Raw genomic sequence first — 19795 nt, forward strand, 5'->3', positions numbered from 1 at the left:
GGACAGATGAGACAAAACTGGAGCTTTTGGGCAAGTCACATCAGCTCTATGTCCACAGATGAAAAAGTGAAGCTTTCAAAGAAAAGAACACCAAAACTTTCTGTGAAACATGGAGGAGGCTCGGTTATGTTTTGGCTTTGCTGCGCCTGGCATGGGGTGCCTTGAGTCTGTGTAGGGACCAATGAAATCTCAAGGCTATCAAGACATTTTGGAGCGAAACGTACTGCCCAGTAGCAGAAAGCTCTATCTCAGTCACAGGTCATGGATCCTCCAACAGGATAATGACCCAAAACACACAGCTAAAAGCACCCAAGGTAAGGGTGAAAACATTGGACTATTCTGAAGTGGCCTTCTACTGTATGAGCCCTGATTTGAATCCTATCGAACATCTATGGAAAGAACTGAAACATGCAGTCTGGAGAAGGCACCTTTCAAACCTGACACAGCTGGAGCAGCTTGTTTAGGAAGAGTGAGCCAAACTACCTGTTGATAGGTGCAGAAGTCTCATTGAGAGCTACAGGAATCGCTTGTTTGAAGTGATTGCCTCTAAAGGTTGTGCAACAAAATATTAGGTTCAGGGTCCCATCATTTTTGCCCATGCCATTTTCATTTGTGTTATTATTTGAAATATTCTGTTGCATCAAAACTCCAAAGCAAAGTCTGATTTTTGTTAAAAGACACAAACATTTGAAGCACAAGTGGACTAACTTGTGAACCATCTAACCAATTTGAACTAAATTTGCTACTAGGGATATGCAAACCAGTTTGATGCCAAACAGGTTCAACATCAAACCAGTTCGGTTTGATGGCTCATCCAGCTGACACCCCCACTCCCCACCAACCAGTTCAGCTTGACATTGGACTGAACCCCCCCCCATGAGCTTTAGCTTAAAACAATTTTTTAAATGTGTTTTTTTTTAACTTAGTCCCTCCGGGGGCTTCTCCGAGGCCATGGGGCATCTCTGGAGGTTTCTCCTCCCCTGCAGGCATCCATTATGGCTCTAATTGCCCTGTTCGGGCAATCTTCAGCCTGTTCTGGGCTTCACTCCATTGCAGTGGCCATTCTGGAGGCCTCCGCACATGCCCAATGGGCCTCTGCATAACCCAGCCATGCAGAGGCCCATTGGGCATGCACGGCAGCCTCCGGAATGGCCACTGCAATGGAGTGAAGCCCGGAACGGGCTTAAGACTGCCCGAACAGGGCAATTTGAGCCATAATGGAGGCCCATAGGGGGAGGCAGAACCTACAGAGACCCCCCTGTGGCCTCAGAAAAGCCCCCTGGAGGAGATAAGTTGTGTGTGTGTGTGTGTGTGTGTGTGTGTGTATAAAAGCCCGCTACCCACCCACCCCAGAAAAAACCTGGGGGGTTCAAGCGGGTGTCAGACTGAACTGACCTGGTTCAGTTCAGGTCCAGTTCGGACCCAAACCAAACGTATGCACAGTGCTATTTGCTACAGGTGCAGGGACATATAGGGCTATATCAGTGACACAGCTTGTAATGTCATCCACCCCAATTCATAAACTGAAGTGGGTTGACTTGGCTAGGCTGAAGTGGGTTGACTTGTGAAGATGGTAATTATCAATTAAGATTACAGTGAAAGGAAAGTAGGCAGATTAGTTCTTACCAGTCCACAACAATTTGTAGTTTAATTTTTACTTACCACTTTAAAAAGCAAGTGGTAGGTTCTCAGATATTACACCACAATTATGTGACAAAACTTCCTGTGATTCTCAGATGTGACATCACTTTCTGCTACAATTCTCAAATGCAAGTACCATTTCCAGGTTACTTTTAAGAATTAAAAATCAACAGATGGACAGATTTAACTGAAATTAAATACATAGAAGCCTGCTCTGCTAGACGAATGTGTGCCTCATTTCCCCATAGGCTTCTATGGGGATTTTTAAAGATAGTTATTGGATTCCCGATTGGAAACCCATTTATGATAATAATGAAAATGATATTTAGAAGGGCCAAAGGACCTGATACCACTATCTATACTATCTGATGCATTATTTCCAATCATCTGCAGGCCTATAATGAGATTACAATAAATAGTCATGTAAACCACAAATGGAGACCAGTACTTTCTGAAGGTCTCAATTTACTGCCTTTTGCTATGCCTCTTGATGGGTTCAGTAAGTTTAGACATGATTGCTAAATTCCAGGTTTTAGAAAAGCATTAATGCAGGATGTGTAAATTAGGAGTATGCCAACATTGAGCAATCAACATTTTTTGCCACTGTCAGCACTGCCCATTTTCACTGCCTGAGAATGTGGTGAAGAAAAGGGAGGGCCATTTTGGATCAGGTCTAGTTCATTCCAGTGATTTTTATTATTATTGATCTTATTTTATTTTTTCAGCTCAGAAGAGCAATTTGAACAGGCCCTGGAGAGGAATGCAAGTCCCACATGCTTTATTCTGTGGCTGAGCATTCTTGCAACGCCTCTGTCCAGATGCCACACCTCAGTCAGTGAACCTGGGACTTGCAGCTGTTGAAACAGTTCCTCCTGGCCACAGCAGTGTCATTGGAAGGGGCACAGCTATGAATGAAGTCAGGCCATTTTGGACTCATTTTGTGGGGAACAGAGTGCATCTGCATCAGAAACCTGCAGGGCTGCACACCATGGTAAAGATAACAATCGGACTCCTCGTGCATTCCCACTGAATGGCATTATCCAATAGAAGGGCAAAAAAGTTACTCAAATTACTTTGCACAGCAACATACATAGTGGTCTCCTTCTACACACCGGCCAGGCCCAAACCTGCTTAGCTTTGGAAATGGAATGACACCAGGCATCTTCAGACCATTCCCAGAGCTTGGAATAACCACAGGAACACCCACTGAACAAGATGAAAATGAGCCCAGAGCACCAGATGCTGAGGACCCTCTTGAAAATGTGATTCCACCAGTATCCCATGATCCTGCCTCACCTCCTTTTGAGGCGGAAGGACTGCAGGAATCAGGCACATCGTGATGCTCCATCGAGATGGCCCACACCCCACAGAGAATTTCGGGATTCACCAGTATGTAAACTGGCCCTCAAATATTATCTAGTCCTTTTTATTCTTGCAGAGTTTTTCTTATACCCCAAAGAAAAACAATATCCAGAACACCTTGAACCATTTTCAGGCCAAACACATTCTACTTTTTATTACACATATTACATTCTTAAATAAAAATGCGTCACATAACTTTTTTTTTTTGCATAGATATCTTACAATATACCAATTTAAAAAAGAATTATGAAACAGACCAGTAACAAAAATAAATCATCTTCTTCATTAATAATCTTGTAACATTAACATACCACCATCATATAATACAAATAATATTTTTTAAATCTTAGGACTTTTGTACAGCCAAAAAAATTGACAAAGTAATATATTCATATATATTTATATATAAAAGCTTAAAAAAAAAGTCAACCAAAAAAAGGCAGAACTGAGGGCTACAAGATTGGGTACTTCTGTGATATACTAGAAATACCAGAGAAGGCCTGAGAGAATGTGACTGAAGGTTTCTCCAAATGCACTTGGCAGACACATCTGGCAAAAAGGAATGCTGCAGTGCAAAATGAAAGTCCTTCAAGCGATGTTTGTTGTTAGAAGGGTATTGTTTTTTAAAGGAATGACTAAGTTTGAACATTGAAAAAAGAAGTGATATCTATACAGCTTTAGAATAAAAAAAGGGAATTTGGGTTATTGTTTTCTGTTTGCTAAAAGAGATGTGCTAAGCCAAAACTTTTCTTACATGAGAAATGCTGGGTGGACACACACTTTCTGACTTGGTGCTTTTTCTTTTATCTTAAAAGATAAAATAAAATCCTGGGAGGCAGAGATTCTAGGTGAGTGATTTCTCCTAACCTGCTTCTGAAATGACCCTTTATTTCATTTGCTCTAACTGGGGAGGCAGCAATCCCAGAGAAAAGGCAAGTCAAACTAACATTGAAACCCAGTGACTCCACTCCAGCAAGAGGCTCACTACATGTGGAATCAGGTTTCACATCCGGATCACCCCCACGGCAGATACAAGAAGCAGTGGTGGGGTGGGGTTGGTCATGTCCCTGTATCTAGTAGCCATGGTTGTATGTGCAATTCTGGCACTAACCTAGATATTATCAGTGTACTGCAGCATCATGCTGGAAGCCCACTGCTGCTTTCATGCAACTCTCAGCCCATGTGTTAAAGGGAGGGCTCTCTACACAGACCTCCTTCCCTCCCTACTGCCTATCATCTCTGTGTTGGGAGGCTCTGAGAGCATTCTCAAAGATCTTTGGATTGGAACCAGTAAGTGCAAAATGGTTGGGGTGATGCTCCTTAATCCACTTGCACAAATCAAGAGCCATTCACTGGGGTTTCACCAGCACATGTGGATCTGAGTCATCTACACATTTGTCAATTTTTCAGTTCTTAATAAATTTACCCCAATCTTGTAAAACAAAAAAATCAGTCCTGGTTGTGTTGCAATTTCAAAATATACAACTAAATGATGGGCAAATTACTGCTTCCCACCCATGCTGAGATTTTTTTAATTTAAAAAAACAAAACACCAAAACTTGTTTTTCTGAGAAAACTCTGAAAAACTAAGTCTTGGGGAGCTTGCTACCAGCCCTTCCTACCTGTACCCCTCTTCCAAAGCAAACTTAGGCTTGAACAGTAAGAGAACTGGCAGTGGGAATTTTCAGCATAGAAGGGTTGTTGCAGACAGGAGGAGTCCTTGTAGGCCATGAAAAACATTGTTTCCTGCTGGGGTGCATGGGAACAAGAGCTTACTATGCCTATCAATTCTGTGAATTGGGTTTCTCCTCTCCACAACAAACTTTCCATGCCACCCATCCCTCTCCACAAGAATAAACCTGGCAAGGAAGGAGGGACTGGCTGGTAGCAAGGTCAATACAAGTTGTGCCTGGACTTCAGAGGGAGGATGGTCTCAGTTCATAATGGGAGTTACTGAGCTTTCTAAACACTCCCAATTCCAAATTCACCCCATCACTAGTGAAACAGTCATTGATTGGGTTGGTCCATTCAGCTTTTGGCTTGTCTTGCGGAATGTACCTTTTGCCACATAACCCACCTCAGGCTGAAAAAAATAGTTGGCAGGACAATGAACCAAATAAGATGGCTGTTTAGTCAGCAGTCATGGGCATTGAACTATGGCTAGTATTCAGGTATGTACAGGGGACCCTCATTAGTGGGGGTTCAGTTCCCGCCAATTTCCACCGATAATGAAACCACAAATAAAGAAACCTTAACCCTTTGGATATTGGCGGGGCGTGGGGGAGGTTACTAAGCACACTATAGTGTGCTGAAAATCAGAAGAAAAAGCAGCAGAAATAAGCTCAGTACCTTGCTCTCCAGCAATGCCTCCAAAACTTCCTTTTTGAGGGTGTGCCCCCCACCCCAGAAAAGAGCCACAAAATGGCCCAGCACTACAAAATGGCAGCAGGAAATGCTAGAAGTCATTTACAGCCACTCAAGAACCACGGATATAGGCAGAAATGACCCTATTTTCACCCTGCGAAGAAACTGGGTCCTTATGAATCAACTGCGGATAGGCGAAACCATGGGTAATGAGGGCCACCTGTACATCTGTCCTCAATATTTAAACCTTTCAATGCCTATGCACTGTATGAACACACTTAAGCACCTTATGGAGCAGAGACTGCATCTGGCATTATGCATAATTTTAGCAGGAGATAGATTCCCCCTCCCCCTATAATTGAAATTGCCCAATGTATGCACGCACCTTTCACCCCTTGTACCACTGTTCCCCTGTACCACTGTGGTCAAACAGATTTTGTAGTGTTTCAAAAAGTCTGCAAACCCTGTTTCACAGGAGACAATTTAGAGACAAAATAAATGAATGTGTACACCACACGCTTAAAGGACTTTATTAGACTCTCTGAAAACTCTTACCTGTCTCTAGCTTCATTTGTTGATGCTACATGCTAGAGTCATTTATGTGCCAGTTATCTTTCTTTAGAATAGAGCAACTTTTACACCAATTTCATTACAGCTGGGGAGTTTAAAAAAAAAACAAAACCAAAAAAGAAAAAAATCCTAATTCAACTCCTATCATGTAGCAAAGCCTCAGTAACAAAGTATTGTTTAAAAAACTGTCTTACAAGTTTGGCATTCAGGGATCAGCAGGCGCAGAGCTCTCAAGGCATGAGAAACAGACATGCTGGATTATTACAATGGAAAAAGTGTGTGTGTGTGTGTGTGTGTGTGTGTGTGTGTGTGTGTGTGTGTGTGCGCACACACACACAAATATAAATAAATTGAGCAACCACCAGTTTGGCCAACTGGCCTTCCAAGAACTGTGTGTGTGTGTGTGTTGGCTAAAGGTCATAAACAAAAACAACATACTAAATAAAAGCACAAAGTTAACAGAAGTATAAAACTTTAAACTCTCAGGAATGTCCTTCCAGATGGACCTCACAACCAGATACCCCATACAGATCTATTTATCCAGGTAACGGTCTATCTCATAGGAATCAAAATAAATTTGATGCTCCAAGGAGCTGTATGCCGACTTTTTGCCCACTGCAACCCAAAAGATAAAGGATTTTTTTTTAGAGAGAAAATAGAGTCATTCTCATCATGTGATTTAATTCTCAAGGTACTCCTGTAACCCAATTTCCCTTCCCCCACCCACCCCCAGTTTGCAGTCTATTCACTCACAGTACACAGTAAAATGTATATTCCAGCACAGGCAAAAACTTTCCTACATGAGCTGACACTATTTCTAAAACCCACTGTTAGTTAGGACCCTCACCAAGCCAGACAGAAATAGGCACCGTTGGTTACTACACTGGAAATAGTTGGAGCTAAGTTTCATCTGCTGTGGATATGTTTGTTTTAGGCGCTTGGGGATATGTTTAATGTAGGTGCTTGAGTGTGTGCATGTGTGTACACATGCGTGTGTGTGTGTGTGTGTGTGTGTGTGTGTGCGCGCGCACACACACACACACACACACACACACACCCCAAGGGTATGTAGAAATGGTGTTCTGACAATAAATCAAACAGAAAAATTAAAAATGTCAAAATTTGTCATTTTTAAAAAAATTAGTAAGCCAATCTCAATTTTCAATGCAAGCGCATCATGAATAAGGAAAACAAAATCTGCTTATGAATATATTTCAGCAGTTAACGAATTCTTGATACAGTTCTTCATCCATCCCACTATTTTTTTGAAAGAAACATCATATTGCTCTAATCCCGTAAAAGAAAGCAAGCCAGATTTTCCTTGGTAAGTGTTTGGGGTCAAATTTTGCAGTTTCTACTGAGATTATGTAGTATTACAAAATACACAAGACCATAAACAGGAAAACATGAGATAAGATAGGATCATTTTATCATCATTCAGAGAAAAACAGAGATTAATCTAGTAAGGAAGGGTAAACACCTCAATGCCCCTGCCCAGTGCTGTGAAAAGTATAGACAAATTTTCTTCTAAGAAAAAGAAAATCAATCAGAATTCAACAGCACATTTTCTTCTAAGAAAAAGAAAATCAATCAGAATTCAACAGCACATACTGTGAAGAAATTTTTTACTTGGTGGATGCAATACAGTTCACAGAAGATGCGCTCTTTAAACCAAACATGCAGAGTGGCGTCCTCAACATGGATTGTCAAACACCTCTGCTAGCTGAAGAAACAAGAGTATTGCCTGTCCAGCCCCAGAGCTGCACTTAACCTGCTGCTCCCCAGATTGCAAGCGCGATTCAAAGAGTGCTCAAGCACAGGGATGGCCAACTAGTTCATAGAGCATATCTGAACCTTTTCCTGGTTTTGTCCTCCTTGCCTCCCTGTGCTGCTTGAGTGGGGGTTCAAGGTGCTGCTTCTTACCTAAGAAGTGCCTCACCTATTGGAAGCACTGGAGAGAAGCCACCCCCAGACTGAAGAAGTCGGCTCTACATTATGAAAATCTGCCTTTTAAAATCTGGTTTGTACAAGATAGGGAAACCAAGATGTGATGAGTCAAATTGTGACATTAAGTTCTTGAAATATTTACAAACTTGCTCTTCCAGTTTCTTCAGTCTTTGTAATATGAAAAAGGAAACCCTGCAAAAAGCATGATTCCAAAAGATGTGTGAGTCTGGCAATGCAATCATCATGTTACTAAGAAGTTTAATCCCAGTGACTTTCAGCCTGATCCTTTTAGCTGGTGAGGGTGGTACACTGGGAATTCAGAGGCTATTAAGCAGTGACCAAGGAGAGGGGAACCCAACAGCCTTAATGATATTAAGTGGCGGTATAAGCATGTGGTGTGTGGGTGTGTGTAAGGTCAGCACCATTTAGGGGCATAGGCGCTACTGACAGATCAGCAACACCACGCATGGGCACGAAGTACTAGAAACTCTAGCTAGAGAAAATTACAAGCCAGTCTGCCATTGTGGTACATCTGAACTGAGTATTTTTGGCTCTGTATATAACTTGTTTTAGACAACAATGGGCAAAGCAACACTGGGCTAAGTAAGTTGCTCGAACTTGCCGAGAATTAGAGTTTCCAGCCATTTGAAGGGAACTGAAGATTTTATATTCTGCTGTATAGAGATGCAAGCAAAACCACAAATGACAACGGGAGGTAAATCAATATTGTTCCCTTTCTTTTCCATAGCTTTCCTCTCCCACTTTTAATTATTTAAAATACAGTCATATGAAATTAAGTTGCCACCAACTCTTGTAGATAATCACTAAGAATTCTAGAGGCAATAGGATTTAACAGCAATTCACATGATGACATTAATGAATATTGGTACCCAATGACTACTGGCATGAAAAATATATATGCATGATAGGTAGGATGCTACAAGACAAAAGGACAGTAACAGATACTTCCGCTAACGTATGTCTTGATGTTCTGTAATCTTCTTCAGCTGATATTCTAAAATTGCCATACAATATGCAAATATCCAATATGCAAATATCAAGCTACAGGGCTCTCAAAATGCCCATTGAACCCCTGGGTGGAATAGAAAATATGCAAACACAGATATAGAGAACTACAAGATTGTCAGCAAGCAGTGCTCCAATATTTTTTAAATCATGGTTAACCATAAATCTTTGGAATAAAAACCTAGATCTCTCCCTCCTACATTAGGGATCCCTCATCCTACATTAATTGCCCCCATAAAGATGGCTAGATTTTGGTCCATTTCTCATCGCATCGTTAAGGGCCAGATCTTGTATATGCAACACATATGGCCACCAAGAGTCACAGTGTGTGCAGGAACTGTGATCTAAAAAGAATATAATTTGAAAACCTTGATATTTTGGTGAAATCAAAGATGGAAAGAAAGCCAAAAAGGCCAAGTGCTAAGAATCCCTGTGTCTGTACTTAGATTATACAATTGCAGATATTCTGTATAAAAAGAACATTTAAAGTTTTTGCATCCTAAACATAAATTAGGAAATTACTGAACAGTCAGCGAGTCAAAAAACAGTCAAAAGGAGGGCAGTGAGCTAGTTTAAAGAGTGGAAGAGCAGCAACCAAGGGAGAATCACATGCCGTTTCACTTGTTGGCACATCTTGCGAGGATGGTCCCACATTAGTATACACAACCATTCCCAATGACTAACTCTCCACCTGCACGAGAGATAATTTGAAAAGGCAGTCTTTGGAATCAGTGCCAGCTCCAACTAGCTAGAAAGAGACATTATGTATATAGAGAGTAAATTGTTTTGTGTAAAGTACAGGGAAATTAATCCACTTTGAGGAACAACCATCAAATTATCTACAAGATTCAAGAGTGAGCCTGATGCTTCCTCTGATCACTAATGATACAACTGTTGGTCAAATTGAACCCATGCATTACTTTTTTCTTTTTCTTTTTTAATGTGCACTTGGAAGGAAGTCAGTGCTCACCAAAGCCAATCCCTTTTATTAAACTGTTACATGTTAAAAGAGTGGGAAAGTTTTATCACCTTGATAAATGGGAAAGGAGAACATAGGTAAGCATTTTCTTTAAAGCAGAATGCTGTACGAGGTCATTTTAACTGGAAGAGGTTCTCGCTTTTCCACTCATGATGATCATAGGAATATTTTTACAAATCTGCTCAACCCAAAATATATCTTTGCAGGTGCCAGACACACAAATAAGTTACCAGACATTTGACTGGGTAAAAGGGCTAGCAAGAACAAGAGACCAGAGTTGCTAACCAATAGTTGTGGGTTGCAACGAGCATGCCCCGCCTCCTCATGGTGCAGAAGGAAAACCTGAAGTCATGCCTGAGTGATAGAATCCAAGACAGATATCCAGGTGAGGAAATGAGTTCTGAGGAACATGGAGAAAAGGTTCAAGCTTCCAAACAAGCTTTTTCTTTCTTTCAAGTTTTCATTAGGCAATTAAATAGGAAGTCTGATCTATGGCAATATGGTGATGCCTCCGAAGATATACTGTGGTGTTGCTCAGGGACTTTGCTGGCCAACCACTGTAAAATACACCAGTGGTTTTCGCAGTCCCTAGTGCACATGATGTGCAATAACCAAATATCAAAATTTAAGGAACAAAAAGAAAAGAAAAGATCCTTGAAGAAGTCTACACCAGCTCAAGCAAGAAAAGTGGTAGGTGTGTTTTAAGTATCACTCCACAGTCTACTGCCAATTAAGGCCATTGGTATTGACTTAAACAGATCTTGACAGCTCAGTTCTATGAAGAACCACCAAAACCAGAGCAGATCAAAGTGTTCGTGAGGAGTCTTGATGCATCATTGTACATAAGGGAGTTTCAACACAAAAACAGATAGGAACCAAGACGGTTAGGTTTTGGCTGCCAAACTGAGATTTGGTTTTTCTAGTTCATTAGTTTCCCCTCCAAAATCTATTTTAAAAGAAAAGTTAGTGCTACAAATATGCAACTCCAAAACCACCTTCCACCCATCACGTAGCACTGAGAAGCAAGTTACATACACTCCTTCTACTGCTGTCCCTCTGCAGGGAATCCTCTTCCATCTGCTCCGATTTCCATTGGCAAGAAACAGGAAACAAAATTCTAGAGTACTGAAGTGCTGTAAGCAACTGTTTTTGGCTTACTGACTTCTTCTGTGCCCAATTCCCTCTCACATGTCTTCTGCCTTCCAGACGGGCAAGGCGCAAATTACGGCAGAGGTACGTAATTAAGTATAGTTGGGTGCATTTCAGCACTTTAGTGCATGGTTTGTATACAGAGGTTTGCATGTGATCAAATTCTCTTGTCCCGAAAGGCAGCAAGATACAACTCCATGCCACCCTTCTCCCCCATGACGCTTAGCTCTGACTGCATCTGGGCCATGCTGAATGATCTTAGTTATTTAGATGTGTCTCTTCATATGGAGGGCAAGGTGATCAGACCTTGAAAAACACCTGCAAAAATAAATCAAGAAATGAGATCAGGGTTGAACAATATAACCTCTTTCAGACTTTATCCCATTGCATACAAGAATATTGTCAAAAGGCTCAAAGTATCTCTGCTTACAACTGCAGCAGCATCACGGAATTTCAACAGCTGCAGAGAACCTAGTACATGCTGAGCATTCTAGAAACAATGTGGGATGAATTTGGCCTGCAGATTCAAATTCGTTATACCTATGACATTCCAGTACCTAGCCCTCTTACTTATGGAGGAAAGCATTAATAAGAACCATATCATTTGGCCCCATCCTTGAGGACACAGCTCCCAAACTGCTAGTGGTATTCTTTAAGGCCATTATCTGGCCCTATTTTACTTATAAACTCTTACTTTTGAGCCTAATTCTCTTTCTTCCCATATATGATTTTGATGTCTACCAGATAAATCCATACCACGATGATAGGAGAGAAGAGACACATGCATCCAAATATTTAAAAAGGAATAGTTTCTCTGTGTTATGCCCATGTGGACTCTCAAGCAATCCCCCTCATCTTCAACCCCAGGAAGATGTGTGGCAACAAAATCAAAGACAAAAACAAACAAGCCAACAAAACCATCTCCAAAGGAACTGGATCACTGATCTCACTGAAGCTGGAATCCAAAATATGGAAGTTAATCAGGGCTCAGGCCTGAGACTGTTTTTGAATGTCATGTCTTTGTTCTGGAACAGAACGAAAGAAGAGAAAGAAGAGAGTGCTTGTTGTTTGACTCCTGAATACTCACAGCCCACTCTCAAAGAACTGTGACTGGAGAGAGGACTTCCACAGCAGAGCAAGTGGCTCCCATGTACACTTGCATCTAGCTTCCCTCTTTTTAGAAACTAAACACCATAAGAACATGCCTGCTGGATCAGGCCGAAGGCCTATCAAGTCCAGCATCCTTTTTCACACAGCAGCCCACCAAATGCCTCTGAGGAGCCCACAGGCAAGAGGTGAAGGCATGCCCTCTCTCCTGTTGTGCTCTCACAGGAGGGCTTTTTTTTTAAATTGGGCCAGTAAACTGGAATCCTGTATGCTTTCATGCTCCAAGAAAGGCCACTGCATGGCCTTCTCTGATGGGAGACAAAGCCTTATTAGAACTAACGTGTTGTAATCCAGAAGGCTTGCTGTAGCTAGGATTTTCTGCTAGCAGCAGCCAGCATACCAAATAAGTCCTGGCGCAGCAATTCCTCCAGTCTGAAAAATTTGACAAAGCAACACAGTCTAGCTATTAGCCATGCCACAACAAACAGCAGTTTTGAACAGATGCCAGGAAGAAAGGCCCTCCTTAGCATTTTGATACTACAACTCTTGGAATCAAATCATTCACCAGAACACCCTCTCTTGTGTAGAGCAGGAGGTGATGAGGCCTCTTGCTAACCAACTCAAGGCAGTATGAATGAAGGTGCACACTGAAACACAGCAATCCTTCAATATTAGCAGCCAAATGACTAATTTTCAATTTAATTTCACTCCTAAGAAATGGCCCCTTTGATTTTTATAACAAGCTGGTATTTATAAACTCTTAGGCAGAAGGGCTGCTATATTTATGAATTGCATGTATCTGTCTCCCTGTATCTTTAAAGAGAGATTCAGCACAGGACTGCTGAAGTCCCACTGACTTCTGTGGAACTTGCTGTCCACATCGGAACCACGGTGTCAACTGCTCCAGTGCACACACACAGCTCCTCATGCACAAAAGCTTCCCCGTCATGAGTCAGAGGGTGCCCTGAATGCAAGGGAAATGCCCTTGTGCACAGAGAATCTTGACACACCACTGGGGAAAGGGGCAGCCCCCACTGGCACGCTTCACTCTGGATATGTAGTGGAGCCCCAGAGACTACAGCCAAGCCTCTCAAGAAGCCTGCCGCCGCTGCCCCGTCGCACCAAACCTCCGATCTTTTCCATAATTTTAGCTGCCACTTGCGCAGCCGGGTGAGCTGAGCAGTCCTCTCCACCACCACCCCCCATACACAGCAGTGGCATTATGGGCTTGTGACAAACTATTCCAACTGTGAAGGTATGCTGGAGCACCTCACAGTTCTCAAGGGCCACTGGGCTGGATGGACAGGCCCAGAGGCCACTCCGCACACCCTCGCCCCGGGGTGGGGGGGTGAGGCCTGCTCGGCTCACCCTCCATCCCCCGGCTGCACACATGGCAGCTAAAATTAGGGAAAAGATTGGAGGTTTGGCATTGGGGGGGGCAGCAGCAGGAGCCCCCCCCCAGACATTTGGAGGCGCCCCCTCCCCAGACCTTGGGAGGCCATGGACCAGGGCCCCAAGGTTCGGGGTAAGAGCACCTCATTGCAACATATGTGAAGCACTCCGAACTCTTGAAGCGTGCTATAAAAATGCTAACAATAATAGTGACGGAGATTCATGAAAAGAAAGCTATGCTTCAGCTAAAGTGGAGCAACAAGGCAAGCCTGGAAGAGAATTAAGAGATATGTTCTGAGGAAAGGCCAAAATGACATTGCCACTGAAACAGCTATAACAGCAGTGAGGTTTTTCACTCACCTTGATGTTCTAGGGGATTATATTTCATATGGTTTGCAAGATCTCCCCCATGGGGTACCGAGCATTTTCTAATAATCAGTTTGTTGAAATGGCCCCAAAGCACTGCAGAAACCATCTTTCAACTCCCTCTGGGGCCACCTTTGCTCTCCTCTTTCCCTTGCTGCCTCCAAAACACAAGCCACTGGCAGTACATATGCTGATGCTGAAAGGCAGCATGCCACTTTGCCATCTTATAACAGTATGCCTCACTGGAAATGCAGGACACTGCTAGAATAATAATTTTGCTGAAGGCAGGGGGTGGGGGCTTTCTTTTTCCTTAGGAAAGTTCTGATGCTTCATATTGGTTTGCAATTACCAGAGCACCTTTCAGCCAGAGTCAGGTGAAGAACAAACAAGGCTAATACTTTTGTGTGACTAAAATCTCATTGTATTATCTAATCATGTGGCAAACGAGCATTGAGGTGAGTGAAGGACTGGGATAATCAGTCTGGAGTGAATGATTATTTCTGTCCATCTGCTAGCTTTGTATGCACCTCTACCATGATAAGAGATTTATTTATTTCCTTCTTACATCTCTGTCCTCTCCAAAGAGCTCAGATCAGTGTTTCAGCCTCACTCAACCCTGCATGGTCAACAAGGCTGAGGTCAACAAGTGCAACTTGTCCAAGATTGGCCATATTTGAGCAGCCATTCGAACATGGTAGCTTCCCACATCCAAAACAAACACGACAACATTTCTGCACTGACACTTCTGGCCGCCATAATTAACAATGTTTTGGCCTGGAAATGTTCTCCTCTCTGTGTGTAACAAGATGTGCACATTATATCCAACAAGGCAGAGTGTGGTGACTATCGCTGAGGGATGGGAGTTAGGGGTGTTAGGGGACCTGGTCTGGTCCTCCAAGGTCCGGGGGGAGGGCTCCAAATGGCTGGGAAGGCCTCAGCAGAAACCCCGCCTAGCCACACCTCCACTTTTTAAAAACTTCTTACCACTCTTTTTACTGGGAGGGGGATAGGAGGGAGAAAGACTGTTCCACTGTCCCCCACCCCAGCCACCCCTCAGCTACAGTAAGAACTAAAAAAAAAAAAGAAAAACTGCAGAGGTTGGTGGGGTGCCCCCCCCGGAGGTTTCGAGGGGCCTCGTGGTTGGGGGGTCTGGGCAGTCCAGGTGCCCAAATTATCTTGGTGCACCTTGGTGTGCATGAATCAATTCCTGTGATTCGATTCAAGGTAGAATAAAATCACAGACCCCTTAACTGATTCGTTGAAAGCAGCTGGCTTGCCCAGCTGCTGCAACACATCACCCCTATTCAACCAGAATTGATTCAAGTGAATTAGGTGCCATTTTGAGGCCCATTTTGGTGGGGCCTCAAAATGGCAGTGAGAGTTGGTATACCAACTGGGATCAGCAAGTATGAGCTGGTCTACCAATTGGGATGGGTGGGTAGAACAAGCCTCCCCTCCAGACTCAGTGCATTGGCCCACTTCAGAAAGGTGGTCTACCCACTGATCCCAATTGGAATACAAACTCTCCCCACCACCATCTTTTGGCCCGTTTCCCCACCAAAATGGGCCTCAGAATGGCACCTGAATCAATTTGTGTAGAATTCTATTCAACCCTGAATCTGGCCCCTTTTTTCAGAGAGATTCGATTTGGGGTAGAATAATCTCATTACCACCGATTTGACCCGGATTGATTTGTGGTTGGATCAGCATGCACATTCCTAATGAGAGTTTAAAAAACAACAACACCTGAACTACCACACACAAAGAATTAAACTTCTGCTGATCTATGCAGGACAGAGAGGAAGAGGTTAAAACAAGCTCACAAGTCATTTTGCAGGTATATGAGAAACAGGACTTTCATCAGCTAGGTTGTCAAAGTGTAGGGAAGCATCCTTACTCAGTTAATCACAGGCTTATTTTCTCTCACAAATGAGAGCTTAAAAGAGATTATGCTATGTGCTCTTGAGAATAGAGAAGGAAGAGTAAGAGTAATGAAAGCAAATGTTACAATCAAAGCTGGCACAATTAAATAAAAAGAGCCATCATTCTGCCAATTTGAATAAAATCAGTTTCTGGATAAGCAGTAAAACTCCCATTCCCACAGATAATCTAACATGGAAAAATATTTGACAGAACAGATTTGATAAGGGGGGAAAGTGTGATTATTCATACAGCAGGTTTTTTCTCCCCCTTCAGTGCATTTGCAGATTTGGCTGAGAAAGTGTTTATTTCATCAGTCTGTTCAAACAAGATGTACACCCTGTTGTGATTACGCTGATAGAGCGTGAGGGGGAGGGAGGACCCAACGGGCAGGCACCTTACATTTGCATCGAGCCCGAGATCTCTCAGAGATGGTCAGTTATTCCCGTGCAGCCTGCTGGATCCATCATGCTGTCCATTTTCAGTGCAAAGGTCTCTGAGGCAGATGAGGAGCATTTGAAAGGAGCTGGAGCAACCCTCCTCTCCTTTACTTTCTGAAGCTAGTCTGAATCCTCTAAGGAGGTGGGAGAAAATCAGAAGCAAATTCACCTCCCCACTCCACATATATATGAGGCTGAGTACCTTGAACACCAACATCCAGGAGTACTGAAGTGCCAGATGTATACTCCAGACAAAGGCCAGGAACCAGAACTACTTCAGGCACACCTAAGGGCTTATATATATCCAGTGAGATTTTTTTATTCCCAGACCCCTTTGAATAGCAGATTCTTGTCCGTCATATCACTTGTCTGTCAATATCCACATATTTAAAAGCCTAATTTTAAATGCCCCCTCAATTTTATATGCAGTCCACTAGGCACAGAGGGCTTCAGTTCAGGAAACACAACCCAAGAGCCACCATGGGCACACAGACTTAGCTGAGCAAGTTCTTTGGGTCTCCATCACTGCCAACATGTTACACAACCCAACACTGGTGTTTCTGACCCGCCATGTGCACATGAAAAACAGCCCCAACTGTGTTGTAGCCCACACATGAACATAGGAAGCTGCCATATACTGAGTCAGACCATTGGTCCATCTAGCTCAGTATTGTCTACACAGACTGGCAGCGGCTTCTTCAAGGTTGCAGGCAGGAATCTCTCTCAGCCCTATCTTGGAGAAGTCAAGGAGGGAACTTGGAACCTTCTGCTCTTCCCAGAGCGGCTCCATCCCCTGAGGGGAGTATCTTACAGTGCTCACACATCAAGTCTCCCATTCATATGCAAGCAGGGCGGACCCTGCTTAACTAAGGGGACAAGTTATGCTTGCTACCACCAGACCAGCAACTTAGAACAGCATGCAAGCACTTCAGCAGCACAAGTGCCCATATGCTGTTTGAGGTCACACATAACTGTCCACCTCCACACCACCACTGGGGTTGCCTCTCACGCACACAGCAGCCCCAGCAGATCAGAAATGCCGGCACTGGCTTGCATTATGCCGGCATATGAATGTTTTAAATTCCAAATTTCATTTATATTCATTTATTTATTATTAATTGCTGTTTAAAAATTGTAATTGCTGTAATTGAATGTTTTACATTTAATTGTTGCTTAATAGTTGGTTTTATTCTTTTTCTATTGTGTTTATTTTTGTGAATTGCCTAGAGCCTCCGGAGCACGGCTGCTCAACTTCGGCCCTCCTGCAGATGTTGGCCAACAACTCCCATAATCCCTGGCTATTGGCCACTGTGGTTGGGGATTATGGGAGCTGTAGGCCAAAAACAGCTGGGAGGCCAAAGTTGAGCAGGCCTGCTCTGGAATCAGGTGGTATATAAATCAAATAAATAAATATAAATAAAGTACAGAAACCAATGTGCTTAGTGGGTTGGACAATCATGTGACATAGAACTAAGGAACAGAGAGGGTTAATGCTAGCATGGAACTCAATGCTGAGATGAACTGAGTTGCTTCAGCCTAGGCCAGTAACTTGTTTGGCTTCTTCTTAAAGGACAAAGATGAAAAGTAGCAGTGGTCTCACTCCAAGAGGCTTACTTCCCTGACTGCTAGGCAACTAGCACAGTTCCACCAACATCAATGGCAATTGCTTAATTACTCTTCCCTCCTCCCAAAAAGAGAGTGTACAAATCTTCTTTGGGTTAATAAAGATGCATAGAAGAGGCAATATCCCAGAGATCTTCTCTTGGTTTATGTTACCCTCATTCTGAATAAACAAAAGCACAGTCTAGAGTCCCCACATAAAAGGCCAAAGATGACACTACTGGCAGAGAACAGAGAGAGAGAAGAAACTTGGTGGGGTGAATGAAGGCCTCAGAAATACAGGATGTGAAAAATGATCAGATTTCCTTCCCATTAAAGAGCGGGACCCTGTTTATGTCCAATGCATCCTCCTTGTGTGAGCCTTGGCAGTCTAATGTGCTCAGGGGCTAAATAGATCTTTGATTGTATTAGAAGCATTTTCTTATTAGAGCGGAGGTCTTGAGGCAGCTTTAAAAAGAGGGGTAATTTTCTAAAAGCTGCTCTCAAAGTTACATATATAAATAGGATTTTAAAAGATGGCACAGCCAGATGTAAGCATATTATTTGATTATTGCCTCAATCGGATCTCGGGTTTAGACTGGACACAGTCAATAGCTCCAATTAGCTGGTTTTCTGCTTGGCTATCAGGGTTTATTACTGGGAAGTCTGTTTTTTTCTACATCAAAAGATTTTATTTTATTTTTCTAGAGAGATGGTAAAGGTCAGATATAAACCTGAAGCACATGCAGCAAAATATTTCTAGCTGGAAACACAATCCTGTACATGTTTCCTTAGAAGTAAGTCTCATTGTGTTCAATGAGGCTCACTCACAGATGCATAAGGATTGCAGGCTGAGACTCCTAAATCTAACAGCCAGGTTTCAAAACTAACCAAGAGCTAACTTTCCAAGGGAGAATGGCCAATGCTTCTTTGTTCCAGAATGCTTGGCTTGTGATCTTTTGCACTGGGCCCAGATTTACTGAATTAGTTTGCAAAGAGCTTCCTGAATCATAATTTATTGCAGTTGGGGCTTCTATATGCCTTCTGCTAGCAACATCTCTCCCTTTCTTTTTATTCATTCATTCACTCAATCAATCAAATTTGTACACAGCCCCAAACTTTCCTCTCTGGGCAGTTAACAACAGCATAAAACAAGTTAAAAACATATACAAAAAACTTAAAACAATGTAACAATTTAAGAATAAACCAGAGATTAAAACCTAAAAAATTAGGAAGCTGAGAAAGCTTGGGCGAAAAGATGGCTTTTCAAGTGTTTTTTGAAAATTGCCAGAGGCGGAGAGGATCGTATCTCAGCAGGGAGCGCATTCCACAATCTTGGGGCAGCGACTGAGAAGGCCTGTCTCTGTGTAGCCACCAAACGAGTTGGTGGTAACTGGAGACAGAACTCCTCAGATAACCTCCATGGGCGGTGGGGCTCATAGTGAAGAAGATGCTCTCTTAGATACCCAGGGCCTAAGCCGTTTAGGGCTCTATAAGTTATAACTAGCACTTTGTATTTTGTCCGGAAACCTTTTCAAATACCATTTTTCTTACGATGCCTGAGGAAGAATTCTATGAAACTCTGAAGCTTGCCCACTGCTTTGTGATTTTTAACTGGTCTGGATACTGTATGATATTGTTCTTATTTGGATTTCCCCCCCATAATGGACCAACATAACTACATGCATTAAAATATATATATTGCACCAAAACCGCTTTTTAAAACCAATTGGTACTTTCATGAACCCAGTGTTTAAATATAAAAGCCAGTAATTACTGCATATATAATATTTTTAAAAGTTGCATGTATCATGTACATGGAACAATAAGGATGGGAGTGGGGTGGGCCTCCCTAACACCCTCCCATTCTTTGTATCTCAGCAAATCTTTCGATCTCTTCAGATGATATGAGTGAAAGTGGCACTCATGGTTT

At 42.7% G+C, this 19795-nt stretch overlaps 1 protein-coding gene across 1 annotated transcript in view; it reads right to left on the reverse strand.

Moving 5' to 3' along the window:
• Window positions 1-6964: 6964 nt before the first annotated feature.
• Window positions 6965-19795, reverse strand: part of KLF7 (KLF transcription factor 7) — a 95884-nt gene continuing 83053 nt past the window's right edge. The window contains exon 4 of the mRNA XM_053285364.1: window positions 6965-11356. Coding sequence (XP_053141339.1) covers window positions 11305-11356 — 52 coding nt within the window. The 3' untranslated portion in view covers window positions 6965-11304. The remainder of the gene's footprint in view (window positions 11357-19795) is intronic.

Source organism: Hemicordylus capensis, chromosome 1 (assembly GCF_027244095.1).
Source record: "Hemicordylus capensis ecotype Gifberg chromosome 1, rHemCap1.1.pri, whole genome shotgun sequence".
NCBI lineage: Eukaryota > Metazoa > Chordata > Lepidosauria > Squamata > Cordylidae > Hemicordylus > Hemicordylus capensis.